Source organism: Peromyscus leucopus, chromosome 1 (genome assembly GCF_004664715.2).
Source record: "Peromyscus leucopus breed LL Stock chromosome 1, UCI_PerLeu_2.1, whole genome shotgun sequence".
Taxonomy (NCBI): Eukaryota; Metazoa; Chordata; class Mammalia; order Rodentia; family Cricetidae; genus Peromyscus; species Peromyscus leucopus.
In genome coordinates, this window is record NC_051063.1 from 75,888,027 (window position 1) to 75,908,071 (window position 20,045).

At 43.2% G+C, this 20,045-nt stretch overlaps 1 protein-coding gene across 2 annotated transcripts in view; it reads right to left on the bottom strand.

Annotated features, from left to right (window-relative positions):
* The window catches only part of Inpp5f (inositol polyphosphate-5-phosphatase F), a 96,056-nt gene that overhangs the window by 20,482 nt on the left and 55,529 nt on the right, over window positions 1–20,045 (bottom strand). The window contains exons 3-10 of one of the 2 annotated variants that reach the window (XM_028885675.1): window positions 17,658–17,794; window positions 11,527–11,655; window positions 11,111–11,278; window positions 10,942–10,998; window positions 6,626–6,824; window positions 5,832–6,011; window positions 4,936–5,003; window positions 536–660 (exon numbers count right to left, since the gene is read on the bottom strand). In XM_028885675.1, the coding sequence (XP_028741508.1) occupies window positions 536–660; window positions 4,936–5,003; window positions 5,832–6,011; window positions 6,626–6,824; window positions 10,942–10,998; window positions 11,111–11,278; window positions 11,527–11,655; window positions 17,658–17,794 (1,063 nt within the window). Of the gene's footprint in view, window positions 1–535; window positions 661–4,935; window positions 5,004–5,831; window positions 6,012–6,625; window positions 6,825–10,941; window positions 10,999–11,110; window positions 11,279–11,526; window positions 11,656–17,657; window positions 17,795–20,045 lie in introns of those variants that run through there. The other variant, XM_028885677.2, reaches the window with a different exon arrangement.

The window sequence follows — 20,045 nt, forward strand, 5'->3', positions numbered from 1 at the left end:
TATGATTTTAGTACTACTGTATGTTAGGGAATTCTATAGCAAATCTGCACTTGAAAGCACACGTACAAACACACTGAAGCATCACACACAGATGCCTCTTTCTCCACAACTCTTTACAGCCCAGGTAAATTCACAGGCAGAATGGGGTCTGCAGCACCTGCCTTCGGAATACATGTAAATGAAAGGTGTCAGCAACAGGATGCACTAATCGCTGATCAACCAGAGCACGCTAGGAGTTTATCCAGAGGGACAGGAGCGCGGCTCCCAGTGAAGACCGCCAGCAGGAGAAGGACATGAATGTTCTGTACGTCCTTCGGCGGCTGGGATCAAAGCCAAAACCAGAACGAGTTCCCGATACATTTTGGAACAGAAAGACTGTAAATACTTCAGCAGCAGCTCAAAGGCCTAGCCAAAGCTCCCAAACACTTAACAGCAAGCCAACATTACATCTCTCCCTCTGAGCAGGGAGGAAGGGGTAAGAGCAGAGAAGGTGAAGTCCCTTTAGCAGCGGTTGCCTCTCAGGAGGACGCCTTACCAGTGTTCGTGGAAGTCGAAGGAGACGTAGGTGAGCTGTGAGTTATTGAAGAGCAGTACCTGCCTCAGGTAGGCATCGCCAATAATCTTCTCCCGTCCAGCCTGGTCTACCAAGTTAATAATAACCTGTGAGAATGAAGAGCAAGGAAAAGCCAAGATCAACTAGACCTCAGACTCATATTGTGAGTCTAACAATTCATTTGGAATTACAATTTATAAATAGCTTATATCTGGCTTAGAAACCAATCCACTCAAGCATCAATTTTTCCATAAAATTAAATTATTTGTTATGTAAATTTAGCCTTTTGAGAAGTGTTGACATCAATGGTAATAGTTCTATATATTTGCAATAACCAACAAAAACACAAAGTAAAACATGCTTCTTTTTAATAGTAAGTATTTCTTTTTTTAAGATTTTTAATCATGTGTATATATGCATGTGTTTGTACCCCCATTGGCCAAAAGCATCAGATCTCCCTGGAGCAGGAGCTACAGACAGCTGTGAACTGCCTTATTTGGGTACTGGGAACAGAACTCGGATCCTTCTGGACCTCCATGGTCTTGACTGCTGAACCATCTCTTCAGCCCAAACAGCAGGTGTTTTAAATAGGCAGAATAACTTTTAAAAAAAAAATCTGCAAACTAAATATTTTAAAACTACTAAAATATGTAAAAAAAAATCTGAATAGATGGAATATGTACCATATTGCTGAATCTCAAGGTTCAATATTGTAAAAATATCAAGTCTCCCCAAATTAATCTATATACTCAACAATCCCAATCAAAATTCAACCAGAATCTTCTCATGGACAAGACAGTTAATTCTAAAGTTCATCTGAAAGAGTCAATATTTGGGGGGAAAAAATCTGGAAAGCAATAAACACAGAGGAATTTCCCCATCTGGAGCAGTTCTGTATATTCTACACGGCAGGCGAGTCTGTGGAACTCTTGAAACAGGCAACTGACTCCAGAGAACACGGCTGGCAGGCCTAAGACCTGGGTCCACCCAGCAGTGAAGGGTACGCTAAGCACCCCGCTGTGGCAAGCACACATGACTATGTCCGGGGCACTGGGAGAACTTTGTCTACAAGGAAGAGAGATTTACAGCAGCTCCCTGCATCCCTTTAGAGAAACACACAATAAATTCTAGCTGCATCCATGACCTAAATGTTTTTCTTCAAGATAAAAAAAAAAAAAAAAAAAAAAGAGCCTCAGGAAGACTTTTAAGAGTAATTTTTCACAGCTGTAGGTAGGAGCATGACCTTCTAAGAATAATATAAAATTCAGAAGACAAAGGAAAAGACAGACGGATGTGATAACAGAAAAATTTAAATCTGTATACAAGTGACATTATAATCAAGGGTTAAAAAACAAACAACAACAACAAAAAAAAAACCCCAACAACAACAAGGAACTCTCATGAGAACACACCTGCCACACAAAACCAACAATTTCGAGTACCATAAATAAAAGAAGAAAAAAGAAACATGTTCAGTAAACAAAACAGTAAACCTGATACTACAGCCCTGTTAATAGTCAAATGCAAATGTTAAGCTACAAAAGCTTTTACCTCCATCCAGGTGGATTTAAATACTAAACAAAGAAAGCATTGGTGAACACGGGAAAACAGGAACAGGTTCACACTGTGTGTGGGAGTATAAACTGTGTGATCTCTTAGAAAATGTTTTTTAATTTACTATTGTCTATGTTGGGTGGGTGGGTACGCGGGTTCTTTCCACCTTTCTAGTCTGCCATTTCCTTCATTGTCTGTTTCCTAGCAACACACTGGATGAATGTCCTGCTGGTTCATTCACAGTCCTGAGATGGCTGCAAAAGTCCTCCATCAAATCCAGACACAACAACCGCAGGGGCATTGTTGGTTCTGGTATACCGTTTATTAGAGCAGGAAGCTTCTCCCCATCATACATCAGCTGTCAAACAGCCCCAGCCCAAACCAGTTCCGGGCAGCAGCAATGCCGCCCCACGGCTGAGTCACGCTGACCTCGGGCCCCTCACCCCAGAAAGCAATTACCCAGGAGAAGGACAGAGACAAATGAACACTGCCGGGCTACTGCTGGAAACCAGGAAGTGTCTGCTCGGTACACACACCTAGCAATTGATGTGAGAGTCAACAGGGAGCAGAGGACGAGTGTGGGAAGATGTAATTTCCTCAGCTTGCGCACCTCAGTATGGCTCCTTTTTACAATTTTGTGTTACATTGAAATATGGCTTATTCTTTTTAATGCTACTTACAATTAGGACTATGATTCATGCATGAATCATACTCACATTATTAAGGAACTCAAATGCAGAATAAAACCAAATCATTCCTGACCACATCCCATCCCACGTGCCTCCCCGAACTGTCGCCTTGTTCTGATGTTCTGATGGCGCAGTGAGTGTTCTTGCATAAGCACCCTTGACTGAACACATTTGTAGACTTGTTTTCCTATTTAAGTGCTAATTGCTCTCCATCCTTTCCCGGATTTGATGTTTTTCATCTTTTTTCCTTCAGCCACCCCAGTGTGTGAGTCATGGCTTTAATTTGCATTTCCCTGATGACTGGTGAGATGACGCACCTTCTCACATGTGTTTTTGACCTTATAAACTATCTTTTTACATAAAGACTCTGTTCAATTCTTATGTCCAGCTTTCTTTTGGACTGCACATTGTTTTTAATGGGTTTGGAAGATACTTAAACACACTGTAAAATATAAGACCAAATCCCAACTAAAAACAGATTTATTTTATGTGTGAGTGTTTTGCCTCCATGTATCCATGTATTATCACATGGGTATTACAGAGATTACAGGCACATGGCACTGTGCCTGGCTGCACGTGAGCTCTGGGGACCAGGTCCATGTCATACCTGCGCATCGTGTACTTACCCATGGAGCCATCTCCCAAGCATTACTTTTATTTTTATAGTAATTATTTCTTTTGTTGTTGTTGTTTTGTTTATTGAGACAAAGTTTCCCTATTTAGTCCTGGAACTCACTAAGTAGACCAGGTTAGCCTCAAACTCACTGAGATCCTCTTTCCTCTGGCTCCTGAGTGCTGGGATTGAAGACATGTGCTACCACAGTTCTTTCTTTTTTCCTAAATGATGTGTTTTTGTGTATGTTTGTGTGGGATCTGTGAATGTGAGCACAATTGCACAAGGAGGTGACAGATCCCTCTTGGAGATGGAATAACAGGGTTGTGAGCCACCTGATGTGGGTGATGGGACCCAAATTCAGGTCCTCTGCAGAGCAGTACACACTCTTAATCACTGAAGTATCTCTTCAACCCCAAAATAACTATTTTCTAGATGAGTACTGCCCCTTATGAAATGACTAATAAAATGTGATAGACAATCATAGATTTGAAACACCAGAAGAGAAGGTAACAACTTTTGAAAATCCTGCTTATGACTCAAAGACACACTATGCTGTCCTCGGACCTTTCCCACTAGGGTCCAGAATCTTTCTCAAAATTATTTTTTAAATGATTTATTTATTTTTATCTTATATGCTTGCATGTCTGTGTGAGGGTGTCAGATCTCCTAGAACAGGAGCTACAGACAGTTGTGAGCTGCCATGTGGGTGCTGGGAATTGAACCTGGGTCCTCTGGAAGAACAGCCAGTGATCTTAAGCACTGAGCTATCTCTCCAGCCTCAAAATTATTTTTATATATGCTAAATGGATAGTGGGTATCAAAAAGAAAAGTACAGTTACATACTAGCATGTTTTTTTTAACTGATAGTAACATCCAAAATGCCTGTAACAACTCATACTGATGCTAACAATATTTGAGTTTCCATTTTTAAAAGCAAATACCTGCCATTAACTATTATAAAATTTTCTAAATTTTAATATGATTATTAAATAATAATAGTTTGTTCTTTCCTAATTTCTTTCTTCCTATCCCTTAGGAGACTATGGTTGAAACACAGGAAATCTAAATACTAACTGGGAAGAACTGAAGTCATTCACCACTGAGTCTTTCCATCCACAAACCAGGAACTCACGGTTTTCTCTCTTCAGTACAGTATTCTGCCTTTAAGACAGGGTCTCACTAGATTGCCAGGCTAGCTGGCCTGGAATTCTCTATGCTGACCAGGCTGGCCTTTAAAAATGACTCCCATCTCATTACACAGTCAGTTGGTCATTCCTAACGGACGAGAGAGTATTACTGAGATGCCTTTCTTAGTCTCAGTGACTGACAGCATCGAATCTACCCTCTCCAAACAACCTAAGGGAACTGGCCCCATGGGCATCCTGGGAATAGTAGGAGTAGTCTTAGCTGGGTGTGCCTAACCTTCGTGCCAAATGTGACTGTTTAATTATGAACAGTTCCTTGGTTTGTTTTTGTAATTTTACAGATAAGGAAATTTTTTCTTACTACATATCAAAGCCCACCTGTTTTTTGTAAATTTTCAGTTGTTCTTCAAAATGGGCACAGAAATAGTCAACCGTCTCCTTCTCACCTGCAAAGAAGCAATATGAGATCTAGTTTTCCTTCTGGGGTTGTGACACTCCATCTTTACACTTACTTTTTAATAATGTATTAACAGTTTAAAGTAAGACTATCTAACCATCATTTTAAACAAAATTTCTTTCTTTCCACTTAGACTGAGCTAAAATATATCAGAAAGTGTCATCTGTGAAATTATAAACACACATGTACAGGTACATACATGCACTTACACACACCCTACCTTTCAGTAAAGGTTTCATGCGACATAAAAAAAAATAAATAAAATAAAATGAAAATGATAAAGTTAAAATATTCCAAGAAATTACATTTTAAATGTTTCAAAAAATTGTTTAAAAGCTTTCAGAAGAGCCATCTTAGAGGCACCTCTCTCTCTGACTTCCGGTGCACTGCCCTTCGGTCAGCACACCCCTGCTTCCGCAGACACCGGCTCCAGTCATCCTTTCCCGGAGCTAACTGTTCTGGAGAAGCTTCAGGGCAACAGCAGCTCACAGGCTGAGGCGTGAGGGGCTCTCCTGCACAGCTGGAGAGACCGCAGCAGCCGGGGAGGACTTAGTCCTGTGTCTGCGGCCTCCCCGCCGTCCCCTGGGAGGACACACAGGCCACCATGGGAGCTGTGGCTTCTGCTGCTGTTGTTTTAGCACTGGGGGATTGAACAGAGCCTCCAGCAGGCTGGTCGGGAACCCATACCTCAGCCTTCCCAGCCCTGAGAATTGCTGTTTGGAAATGGAACAAATTGACACCTTTCGGGAACGTGATTTTTCTTTTAAAAATCCTCATAGAAATCTTCATTTGCAAACCAAATGACTGAGGTGCTTACTTTTGTCTAGCCGAGGTCTTGGATTATAGCGATACCCAACCTGGCTCCAAAAGACAGGCACCGAGCCTCGAGTTTGAATAAATGACAGGGTGTGATTATGAACGTGAATTAACTGCTCAGTCTCCACATAATTCGCCACATTTCCGTTTTTATCCACTCCTCTTCGTTTATAACGCATTCCTGAAGGAAAATTAAACAGAAAGCAGCAACAGCTATAAAAACGTGCTTAGCTTGGCTGAGTGCCAAGCTGTGGCACACACTTTATATTCCAGTGCTCTGGAGGCCGAGGCGAGAGAATTGCAAGTTCGAGGCAAGCCTGGGCTATATAGCAAAACTCTCAAAACAAAACAAAAGAGCCCTACACTTAGTCTGGCTAGATTATGCTTCCTAATTGAATGTGTACAGGAGAGCCTTGGAAGCCTACACATGACAGACAGGCAAACAACAGCATATCCAAGATCACAGCTGTACCCATCATGGCTAAGTTGAATCCTCTGACTGAAAGACAATGGTTTCCCCCAAGGGGTTAGCTCTGGAAGGCTTTATCACTGTGACCCAGGCTGGAACCCTGCCCTCAGACACGTCCACGTGACTTTCTTATCTTCTGCACGCACGCCGCTGTTCTGTCTGATTTGCTAGTTCTTCCCGCTCCTCTCCTGCAGAAATCAGTCTCTAATTGCATCACCGTGCTCGGAGTTGGGAGCTCACGGTGCTTTCAAGTCCCTGATTGTCATTTGCATTTCCACACAGCTCGCCTGCATTGGATTGGCATGCTCCCCCAGCCCCCCACTCACCAGCTCTATGCCTACTTCTGCGAGATATGAGAGCCACTAGAAAGCGCGGGTGAATGTCATCTACACAGGTGGACTCCTGAAGGGGGGTCTCTGGGCTGCTCTTCTCCTCATCAGATGACTCGTTGTAATTAACCACAAGTTCTTCAATCTGCACAAAGCCCTGGATAATGGGGATGATCCAAAAGTCCACATCCGGAGTCTAGAATGAAAATGAATGCCATGTTGTTTATATTCTGCACAGCACCGCTACTTGCTTAAGCCCAAGTAACAGTCAGCACATACTGCCGCCGCCGCCGCCGTCAGCCTGTTACACTCCTAAGCCCTTTCTCGGCGCCATTTTCTACTTACGGAGCAAAGCGGAGGGTGAGAGCGAAAAGGCCTTCCCTTTTCTTTACAACGATTTTCCTGAGAGCTGACTGACAGGGAACACAGCCCAGGTCCCAGACTGCTCCACACAAATCCAAGCTCCACCACCCACAAACTCACTGACAGAAGCTCACTCACCTCACTAGGCCTCAATGTCCTCCTCTGTGAAATGGGACTACTACTGCCTCGTAAGGCTGTTGTGAATAATGAACAGTACATGTAAAATAAAGCACAGAGCCCGCCACAGAGGAGTTAACCAATGTAGCTCTTATAAGTATTCCTCTTGGTGTAGGAAGGCAAAGCTTTCAAGTTGATTTTCAATTCTCAATTGCATTAGCCTATAACAAAATGAAATCAATCCTGATCATTTCATTACAAAATACAGTTTACTCTTAAAAAATAAAAAAAAAAACTACTTGTTTATTTTTATGTATATGTATGTGCCTGCTTGTCTGTATGTACAACAGGTGCATACAGTACCTGCAAAGGCCAAAAAGAGGGTGTCAGATCCCCTGAAACTGCAGCTACAGGGGATGGTGAGCCATCTTGCAGGTGCTAGGAACCAAAATCCTCTTCAAGAGCACATAGTGCTTTTAACCACTGAGCCATCTCTCCAGACCCTACATCTCTGGGTTGGGAGGCAGAGCTTCGCTGTGCAGCTCAGCAGGCGAGAACCTTAGGTGCCTCCCTTTGCCTCAGCCGCCCAGGCACTGGGACGGCAGGGACCTACTACCAGGCTCAGTCCCATCCTCGTCATTTGTGGTGCTGGGAATCAAACCCAGGGCCTCGTGCAGAACAAGAGACTCTGCAGCTGAGCTCTGCCTCAGCCTCAGCTTTACTTCACGTCCTGCTTTAGAGAATCGCTTGCTTCACCAGCCTAAAATTCAAACAGTAAGTGAACAATAAAAAGCATTTCCATAACTGTCTCATTTAAGATGCCCTGTAATGTAATTAGGAGAGCACCGTTCAAAGTCAGAGCTCCCTTCTCCCGTGTCTTTCAAACTAAACACATTCAGATTTTAAACCGAGGACTGGGAGGTGGTGGAAACATGATCAGAAGCTCAGTGCCATCCCCGGCTACATATTAAGTTTGAAGCCATGAAACCCCTGTCTCAGAAATACCAGAATAAGACCGAGAAGCCTCGTTAGCAAAGAGCTTCTGATTAAGGTAAAGCCGGGCACGGGGCACACGCTTGGAATCCTAGCACTGGGAAGGAGGAGAGGTGGTTCCCTGGGACTCAGTGGTCAGCTAGTCCAGCCTCCTTGGTGCACTCCAGGCCAGTGAGAGACCTGCTGTGGGATGCCTGGGACTCAGTGGTCAGCTAGTCCAGCCTCCTTGGTGCACTCCAGGCCAGTGAGAGACCTGCTGTGGGATGCCTGGGACTCAGTGGTCAGCTAGTCCAGCCTCCTTGGTGCACTCCAGGCCAGTGAGAGACCTGCTGTGGGATGCCTGGGACTCAGTGGTCAGCTAGTCCAGCCTCCTGGGTGCACTCCAGGCCAGTGAGAGACCTGCTGTGGGATGGTCTGTATGTCAAATTGCTCTGATTGGTCAATAAATAAAACACTGATTGGCCAGTGGCCAGGCAGGAAGTAGGTGGAACAAGGAGAGAGGAGAATTCTGGGAAGTGGAAGGCTGAGGCAGAGAGACACTGCCAGCCGCCGCCATGACCAGCAGCATGTAAAGACGCCGGTAAGCCACCAGCCACGTGGCAAGGTATAGATTTATGGTAATGGATTAATTTAAGCTATAAGAACAGTTAGCAAGAAGCCTGCCACGGCCATACAGTTTGTATGCAATATAAGTCTCTGTGTTTACTTGGTTGGGTCTGAGTGGCTGTGGGACTGGCGGGTGACTAAGATTTGTCCTGACTGTGGGCAAGGCAGGAAAACTCTAGCTACACTAAATGAACCAGGTGCCTGAGAAATGACATCTGAGGCTGTCTGCTGACCTCCACAGGTACACACATAAATGTGCATTCAGACACACATGCGTGCACACACACACACGGATATACAATGCCAAAATAATAATAAAACAAAATGAATACTCAAAATATTGTTTGTTTTGAGATGGGGTCTCCCTGTGTCGCCCAAGTTGGCCTGGCACTCACAATCCTCCTGTCTCAGCTTCCAGAGTGCTGGGATTGCAGACATGCCCCATCCTACCCATTGTTCAGCATCAGTTTCAAGTCTACCTTCCTCTCTTCCCAGTGCTCTTTGGGCCCCACCCATTTCACAGCTTCATTTTGTTCTGGGTTCTCTTTGTTGGGTCTTCAGAGGGTTAGGGCTGCCTGCGCTGACCTGCGCTCGTCATTTCCCACTATTCCTCACTACTTGTACTTTTGTTCTAGCAACAAATCCAAGATTCTTGACAGAAGCATAGAAATAGAAGTTGCCAAATGCCATCTTTACCCTAAGTCACCAGCTTTAAATAATGATGTGACAGTGCCCAACAAGAAGCTCTCCAAACACAGAATTCCACATTGCAGCATAAAGACAAATAAATACTCATTATAAACACCCTTATTCATCCCCTGTCACTTAATTGTGAGGGTCACAGTATGATCTGTATCAGAGAGCTGAGAACAAGCCGCGCTTTGGCCTCAGCAGAGACACACTAGGGATCTGTCTGAAGACGCCACTGGATAAAATGTCAGTAGCTGTTATGAATCACCAGCAAAGAGGAAATGAGAAGAAAGAAAATAACCAAAAGATTAAGAAAAAATAACAGATGACCACATTCCATTACTTTGTCTAGTGCTCAGCGTCCGAAACCCATAGCATACAGTAGCCCTCAGGCGTAATTCTCCAATATATGTGACAGGCTCTAATGGTTAATCTTCAGTCAACTTCACTGGGCTGAATCACCCAGGAGATGAGTCATGCCTCTGGCTGCATCTCTGGATGCTTCCAGAAAGAATTAACTGCAGAGGAAATGAGCACCTTGAGTGTGGGAGGCAATCCCCCCACGCTGTGAGGCCCAGACAGTATGAAGGGGAAAATGAATGTCAGTGTTCCTCTCTCCCTACGTCCCGGCCCATGACAAGATGCTGTCCTGACATGATGATGTACCGAGTTCTCTGAAACCATCAGCCAGAACCAACCCCTCCCTCCCTTAATCTGCCCATCCTGATCACAGCGAAAGAGCAGGCAAGGTGGCTCAGAGGGGGAAACACTGCCACGTGATCTAACGACCTGAGTTCAATTCCAGGACCCCACAGTGAAGAGGGAGGCCCAACTCCAAATGCACTGTTCTCTGACCTCTACACATATGTTATGGTATGTGCATGTGTGTGCGCGCACACACACCCGCACACACACCCCAATAAAAATATGTAGAAAAAATGTAAACAGTCCAGAGAGAGCTCCATGCAATCATCTGACCATTCCTGCAGTTTCCCCTAAATACCTCTTACAATAATCCCTTGCAGTATTGGTCAAGCCTTAAAGATCCATCTACTCCACACCAGAAGACAAAGCAGAGCGGTACCATTACAGAAAAGTGGGCTTCTGCATTCTCAGTGGATGTAAAACAAACACATCCATCTTTACAGGAACTCTGTGGACATGACTGGGTCCATGGGCTTAGTACTTCCAAACCCCTCTTTTTCTGGAGATAGGCTCTTGCCATATAACCTCGTATGGAGTTGAACGTACTTATAGAACCCAGAGGACCTCAAACTTGGGACAAGTCTCTTGCCTTAGCCCCCCAAGTGCTGGGATTCCAGGTGTGTGACATCACACGCAGCTAAACAACTGCAGGAGCAGCGGGCTGTCTGCAGCAGTGGTGGAACTGAGGAGTGCCCGAGAGCAATGCCTTCATGCTCCTTAGGTGAATGCTTCTCTTCAGTGCGGGAAACATCCTAATAAGATCTCAAAGTTCACCTTACTGTAAGGGATATTTGCTTAACAACAGCAACGAACAGGGGGTCTGAGAAGCATCTACTCACACCAATCTCAGTGAGATCTTGGATCATGTACTTATTCCAAAAAAACCGGTCGTCAACCTAGAAAAAGTAGAGGGAAAGAATCAGTTCAGGATCCATCCCTTCTGTTTCCTATAAAAGGCGAACAGACAGTGTTCCTGGAGCCAACACTGCTCTGCACTGTGAGCTGTACCTTCTGCCAGAGGGGACGGCCATCGCTCTCCCCGGTGCTCTGTCTCTGCACGGAGTTGGTCAGGTCATAGGTCAAGCTATAGTAGAAGGACTCTGAGTCCATGAACATCTTCAGCAGCTCCTCAAGTAACCGCCTCTCCAACTTCTCCTTCTCCTTACTTTCCTTGACCTGTAAGAAGTCCATCTGTCAGTACAGGGGTCAGATGTCAAGTTCACAGATAATGCAAGACTTCAAGTAAGGACAACTCCAAAAACACAAGAGTCTTCTGATACACACACATACACACACACATACACACACACACACACACACACACACACACACACACACACACAAAGCTTCCAGATTAATTTTATTACCGGCAACTTATGACTAATCAAAGATGGATTCAAAGTCCATGTCAATCAAAATCTTACTTTTTTTTTGTTGGGAGCAGACACGTTGGATTTGATATTTGTAAACGTCTTCAGTAGAAACTTGGAGTCATCAGGAGATGGTATAATCTTCTCTGGCTTGTTAATTCCAAAATGATGCTTCTTACAGAGCTAAATAATTTTTAAAAAGGATGACTCATTATTAATTATTATATGCTTTAGATGTTCAAGTAGGAGTCTGGAAGTGAAAGCTACTGCTCACACATTTGTGTTAAAAGTAGACCCCAATAGCCGGGCGGTGGTGGCGCACGCCTTTAATCCCAGCACTCGGGAGGCAGAGGCAGGCGGATCTTTGTGAGTTCGAGGCCATCCTGGGCTACCAAGTGAGTTCCAGGAAAGGCGCAAAGCTACACAGAGAAACCCTGTCTCGAAAAACCAAAAAAAAAAAAAAAAAAAAAAAAAAGTAGACCCCAAGAGTTAGCAAAGCGACTAAGCAGGTAGAATACAGCTATCGTTTCAGTAATCAGAAGCCACACTACAAATAAAACATAAGAATACAGGTAAGAATATGCTTAGGAATTAAAGACAACAAACCCAGGTTCAGAGCATAGTTTACTCTTATCTAACATGTCCAAAGGATACAATGTTCTGGTTGAGGTTATTAATATTTTCAAAACTGGCATCATCTAAGAACAAAACATTGCAAAATACACATCTGCTATGCCTTGAGGTCATTACAAACATCTGTGTTAAATATTCATTTATGCTAATTACCTGAGTGTTTTGATTGAAAAAAATGTCCTGAGTTGGCTCTACAGGGACTCTTAAAAGCTGGACCTTTCAAAACTCTCTCCTCCTGTCTTTACACACAATAATGAAATCGGCAAATAACATGATTTGGGTTCAGAGATTAGTCAAATTTAAAGAGCAGTAATTAGGGGTTATTAAAAAAAGGTGCAATCCAACTGGCAAGTTAAGAGGAGGGGACATGAATATGGATGTGTTGGGACAAGAACAGGGGACAGACAGCTCCAACAAAGGAAGGGCTGAGAGTCAATTAAATGCTTTATTTTATAAGCTGCTTTGGTTATGGTGACCAACAGGTCACTAGAACAGTAACTAAAGACAACTGTCTTTGTTTTCGTTTCCTTCATCTGCTTTTATCTGAGGATGGAGGAACATTGACTTGGGCCACTATCCCTTAGCTCCTTATAAAAAACCCAAGAATTCTGAGAACTGAGCATTTATTTTTAAACTTTATTAAAAATTCAGTTAACAGAGGCTGGAAAGATGGTTCAGCACTTAAGAGCACTTCCAGAGGACCCATGTTCAGTTCCCAGCACCCACATGGCTGTTGGGAACTCTAGTCCCAGGGCATCCAACACCTTCTTTTGGTCTCTTATGGAATGCAGGCATACATGCAGGCAAAACAACCATACACATAAAAAATTTTAATTAAAAGAGTGCATTTATAAACTGCCCTGAGACTACATGACACTTATCATTTACTGTTTAGCATAAATACTTATTTATGAGTATTTAGCATAAATACTCATGATTCGTTAGGAAATATTAATGTCTTGTATTGTGGGATATGGCTTAGATTCAGCTGGGGCATAGATAATAGATGGAATAAACTTCCTGGTGTGGTCTGAATGAGAAACGCCCTCCACAAGCTCATGTATTTGAATACTTCGTCCCCAACTGGTGGCACTGTTTGGGAAGGTTATGAAGCTTCGGGGAGGTGGAGACTAATGGATGAAGTATGCCATTGAGGGCGGGCGGGCTTTGAGGTTTTCTAGCCTTGCCCCATTCCTGCTGCCCCCCCCCCCCCGCTTCTTCCCTCTGCACTCTCCTGGGTGAGGATGAAAACATGAACAGTCAACTCCCATGATCCTGCTGAGATGTTTAACCTCCCTGTCGCCATACCCTCCCCAACATGACGGACAATGCCCTCTGAAACCATAGCCAACTTAAGACCTTTTCTAATTTGCTTTTGGTTATGGTATTTTATCACAGCAATAGACAAATAACTAATATACTGTGTGCACGTGCGTGCATTCTGGGGTTGGGGTGACAGATAAGACAGACAGACAGGCTGACTGACTGACTCATTATGTAGCCCTGGCTGGCCTGGAACTTGCTATATAGATTAAATTGGACTTGAACTCAAAGAAGTCCACCTGTCTCTGCTCTCAAGGGCTGAGATTAAAGGTGTGTGCCACCATGCCTGGCTAATACACTTTTTTTTTATTTTAAATACTCCTTTGAAACCACATGCAAGTGTGTGTACAAAACCAAACAAAAACTTAACTATAAAACAAATATGTCATCAGGCAGTGGTGGCTCACGCCTTTAATCCCAGCACTCAGGAGGCAGAGCCAGGTGGATCTCTGTGAGTTCATGGCCAGCCTGGTCTACAGAGCAAAATACAGGACAGGCACCAAAAACTACATAGAGAAACCCTGTCTCAAAAATAAAACAAACAAAAAAATATGTCTTCAAAGAATTCAGATAAGAATTACAGATCTCTGTAACAAAGCATAAACTCACTGAACCACCTTAATCAAAAGTCATTCCAATGAATCTTCTATATAATACTTTTAGAAAAGACAAGTATAGACTACTATCTTTCCAAAAGGATTGACAGTCAGCCCTATCAGAGAACAGTGATAAGAAAAATTATTTCTTAGGAACCCTTCCAATCATAAAATATTTTGTTTGGACACAACCCTACATAATACATAGTGTTAAGAGTGGGACCATCTTCCCTTTTCCAGAGGTCTAGGAGTCCTCTAAAGTGTATAATAGGCCCTTATTACAATTTTTATTAAAAAAAAAAAACCTACCCACTACCATAAACTCCCTCATTTTTTCTATTCTTTTTGCAACTTATATTTCACAACCAAGACTAAAAACTGATGTTGTTAAGGAAAAGGTAAACAAATGGTTCTACTTTCAAATTTGTTATCTATGTCCATCCTGAGATAAAATTTTAAACAGCTTTCTGATGGGAAACTAAGCATGGAAAATGATGCTGTTCTCTATTACAGCAATGAGATACAGCACATAAGACATGCAGACATGGAACATAAGCCTTTGATGCTTTAAGGGTACGTTTTCAAAATGCATAATGCATGTCTTCTCATTTGTTTGAGCCCTAAAGTTCCACCCATATCCATATACATATATATATACATATATACTATATATATATATATATATATATTAATGATACTATACATTGGAAAACAGTGTGGCAATTCCTAAAGAAGTGAAGCAGAATTACCAAAATGACCCAGGAACTCTATACTCACGGGAAATGAAAACCTATGTATACCAAAACCTCGTATGGTACAAACTGTTTACAGCAGCATTATTCCTAGTAGTCTAAAAAAGAAAACAGCTCAAATGTCCATCAACTGATGGTAAGTTAGACAAAACAGTACACTCATACAATGAAATATTACTTGACAATAATGAGGACTAAAGATCTGGCAAATGTACAACAAATACACTGGCAGACAAATATGCCACACACCCACCTCAGGTAAAACACAACTGAGGCAGAAACTATACATCTAATATTAGAATGTACAAGAAAACTGTTTCTGCCCCAATTACAGAAGACAAACCAGGCTTCGGCAAATCTGAGGATGCTGACCCACTAAACAGCGGGAGGACTCTGCTGGAAAGCCTGACAGCGGGGGTCATGCAGAGCGAGCGCTAACCAGGCCTCAACCCAGCAAGGATGCTGCAGGAGAAGACACGAGCACGTCCCCTCACAGGTACTTTTTATGTGTATGCCCATAAAAGACAGCAGGAGTTAGGGGAAAGTGTGCAAAACATGAAGTGCGTGCGTGCGTGCGTGCGTGCGTGCTGGTGTCACAGAGCCCACTGGATTTTCTGTAGGTGGAGTTATAGACAGTGGTGAGCCATCCGACATGGATGCTGGGAACTAAACTCTGGTCCTCTTAAAGAGCAGGAGGTGCTTTTAATAGCTATCTCTCCAGTTCCTAGCCATCATTATTTCAAGTGGTAGTTTTTTCCTTCTCCTTTATAATAATATAAAAAAAAATAAGCTTCTAAAAGCTTATTTTATTTATTTAAATTCAATGTTTGAGTCAGGGTCTTGTAGAGCCCAGACTGGTCTCAAACTCACTGTGTAGCTGAGGACATCTTGAACGGCTAGTTCTGCCTCTGAAGGTCACACCACCACTCCTGGCTTTAGAAGCTCCTTTAATGGAGTTTACATGAACAGAAAGGAGGAGATTATGGTGATATTTTATTTGTACTGAAATGTGATTTTATTTGTATGTTAATAAATAAAGTTGCCTGGGGGTCAGAGCTCATAGCAAGCCATAGCAGAAGCCAGGTGGTAGTAGTGCACACCTTTAATGCAGATCACAAGACAGACAGATCTCTGCATGTTCAAGGATACAGCCAGCATGGAGACACATGCCTTTAATCTCAATACCAACCATAGAGACCTAGAGATCTGTATAGACAAGCAGTGATGAGGAGGTCATGTGGTTGGGTTTACAACCAATGAGAAGGCAGAACAGAAAGTCAATAAAAAGACAGATACACAGGAAGTAGGTCTCTTGCTGAGGGGAAGGACAGCAGAGGTAGTGAAGGGTAAGAAAAGGTTTTTAGCTCTTAGCTATTGCTCTGACCTCTTGGGCTTTTAACTAGGCATTTGGCTCTGTGTTTCTTATTTAATAAGACGGTTACATCTACAGGAGACGACAGATTTAAGTGACTATCTTAGAAGACTAGAAGAAATGTTATGATTATCAGGATAGCTACCCTTGCTTCTCCTGCTATTCACAGCTGGAAAGTTCTTTTACTGTGATACATCCGTAAAAGGGGAAAGGCATAATAATAATTTCTAAAATATTCACCCAATGTATGGAAATACTTTCTCTATAGTTACTGCAGTGGTTTGAACGAAAATGCCCCCAGTAGGCTCTCACATTTGAATACTAGATCCCCAGTTGGTGGTGCTGTTTTGGGGAGGTTTGGGAGATGTGACCTTGCTGGAGGACATCACAGTGGCAGGCTTTGATGTTTCAAATCCACACCATTCTTCGTTCACTCTCTGCTTCATGCCGCAGTTTAAGATGTGAGCCCTTAGCTTCTGTTCAAGCCAACCAAGTTTGCACTCGCTATCATGATGGACTCTTCTCCCTCTGGAACCACAGGTCCAAATAAACTCTTTCTTCTATAAGTTGCCTTGGTCATGGTGTTTTAGGACCGCAACAGAGAAGTATTACCCTTTCCCCTAATTAGCACAAGTCATAAGATATATTCCATTCCTAACATGAACCATAATCTTTGGTGACTCTAAGCACTATAGTTCAAATAGCCTGATCATTCTAAAAACAGCCAGTTCTGCTGGGGAGACGGCTCAGTGAGTGAAGTGTCTGTCACATAAGCTGGAGGACCTGTGTGTGTGCACCCACGCTGGACCCCAAGCACCCATGTAGAAGCCAGGCATGAGGCATGTGCCTGTAACCACACCACTGAGAGGTAGAAAAGGCAGATGTGTTAGCCAGACAAATCTAGGCAACCCATGAGCACCACGTTCAGTGAAAGACTCTATCTCAAAAGAAAAAAGAAAAAAAAAAATGAGTGCCAAGCTGATCATGGTGGCACATGCCTTTAATCCCAGTAGAGGCAGGAGGATCTCGGTGAGTTCAAGGCCAGTCTAGTCTACATAGGGAATTCTAGTACAGCCAGAGCTACATAATGAGACCCTGTCTCCAATCCTCTATACCCTACAAAAAAATAAAATAAAAAGTAAGTGCTAGAGGAAGACATGTGATGTTGGCCTGTCTTCCACATGTGCATACACAAACATCTCCATGTGCACACACATGCACAGGCAAAAGCCAGTTGTGCCATGTGATGGAAGCTTCATTTTCATGTTATTTGAAGATATCTTTCCCTCAACATCACCTCGACCAAAGCAGCTCTGCTTCTGTCTTACACACTGCATTTCATGGGTTCTGCATTTCACGGAGTCTGCTGCTAATGCAAGGCTTGAAGACTACATCAGTTATTTTAAATATGCAGTTCTAGACACATGCATCCAGAATCTACCAAACCAGATCCTCATATCTGCTATCACGTCTTAGCGTCTCTGTGACAGTCCCCTGACGCCACCTTACCTCCAGCTCAAGCTCCTGAGGTTCCATTTCAGAAAGAGACAAGACAGCAATTTTGGTAACTTTACAGACTTCATGGTCTCCTGGGAGTTTGCCCACCAATGCTTTCTGCCGAATTAAAATAAGCCACCATGGGAGATCTGAAAGAAAGAAAAAAAATCTAATGAATGGATGGTATTCCTAGATTGCTGCTGGCCTGGGAGTGAATGACCTAACAGTAACAAAATGTAAAATATACAATAAAGAAGTCCCTTAGACAGAAACGTGAATGACATGGCAAACTCTTGTGGCCAGGCTATGGGGAAACAAGAACTATCACAATTGTGCTGGTAGGGGACCAAAGGACATAGCCCAACTGAAAAACAGTGCACGATGCCTGTAAAATATCAAAGTAGTCAAGGATAAGAAATGATTCTTGTGTGTATTAAGTGAAAAGCTCAGGTGTGTTACTAATGTATGCAATGTAGCTGTGCAGTCATGCGCCACACTATGAGATGGCATCCAGTGACATGGCTCCATAAGATTCTAATGGACCCGGGAGATTCCCACTGCCTCGTGATAGAATGGCACACCTCAGTGTCATTCCTTTTGATTTGATGTGTGTCACGTGTGTAGTGATGAGGAATGCTGGTAGAAAGGAACTCACTGCACCGCCAGTGGACAGGACTTATTTGAATATATACAGTGTGTTACACTTGCCATCGGTTTACTATGGAGTATTTGCTTGAGGGGGATGTACTGAGCCCTGAGTCCAGGGCTCTGTGCACTAGGCACACACTCTTACTGATCTTACTGAGCCCTGAGTCCAGGGCTCTGTGCACTAGGCACACACTCTTACAGAGCAATATCACTAGGCCTACCATCATTTTCCTTTGTTTCTCACACTTGCTGCTCTGCACAGGACCTAGGTTCAGTTCCCAGCACCCACATGGCAGCTTACAACTATCTGTAACTCTAGTTCCAGAGGATCTGATACCCCTTCTGACCTCCACAGAGACCAGACATGTATCTGGTACATATACACATGGACAGGCAAAACGCCTACACACATAAAACAAAATAATCTAAAAACAAAACTGTTCTTAAGTTTTCTGTAAAACATCACATCAAGATAATGCTGGCAGCAGGCTCTTATGTCATACTTATGTCCTATTTATCACAATTCTGGACTGAATCAGGAGGCTATGTCAAGTGATTTGATCTCTATCAAGAGGTTTGTGTCCTAATGATGTCCCAAAGAAGCCCTACAATGATGACTGCTTATGGAACATATCCCAGTCATTAAGAAACACATACTGCCATTATGATAATATAAGATATATTTTATTAAATCAAAACACACAAAAGTGCAGCAGTTCCTCTTCACAGTGGGTCTACTTTCTACAGTTTTAGTCACTTGTGGTCAATTCTAGTCTAAAAGCACCAAATGGAAAATTTCAGAAATAAACAATTAGGATGTTTTCAGTTCTAGGTCACCAAGGTGGGCATGGTGGTCTGTAATTCCAGTTGCTCAGGAGGCTGAGGCAGGAGGATTGTGAGGCCTGGGCATCTCAGAAAGACTCTTATATTAAAATAAAGTAGAGACAGGAGGACTTGAGAGACAGCTCAGCAGTCCAGAAACCCAAGTCCCAGCATCTGCATGGCAGCTAAGGACCATCCAGAACTCCGGTTTCATGTGATCGAAACCCTCTTCTGGCCTCATGGGCACTGCAAGCACGTAGTGAACAGACATGCATGTAGGCGAGACACACATATAAAATAAAAATAATATAAATCTTTTTTTAAATTTAAGTAAGGACCAGTGAGGTAGCTGAGTGGGTAAAAGCACTTGCCACAAAAGTCGGACAGCCTGCTGGATTTCTGGAGTCCACGGTGGAAGGAGGAGCTGACCCCTTAATGTTGTCCTCCAACTTCCACTGTGGCACACACACACACAAATAAATAATAATAAATAAATTTTAAAATAAAGTAGGAAGAGGCTGGAATATAGCTCAGTGGTAGAGCACTTGCCCAGCAAGTACAAGATCCCAGGTCCAATCTCTAGCACCTCAAAAATTAATAAATTGCATGCCATTCTGAAAAGTGTAATGAAACCACATGACATTCCACCCTGTCTTACCACTGAACCACCCGTTTGTCCAGAGTATCCATGCTGTATATGTTACCTGCCCATTTATACTCAACTTGATTACCAGACTGACAGCCCTACAGAGCATCCTAATGCTGCTACAGTGCCAGCTGTTATCTGCTATTGCAGGCGTCCACTGGGGATGGAACATCCCCCTCCAGAAAGGAAGATATTGAACTTCTGTTGCTCTGCCCTCCATATAAGAAGGAAGGTGTGCCTGGGCAGTGGTGGTGCATACCTTTAATCCCAGCACTCCAGAGGCA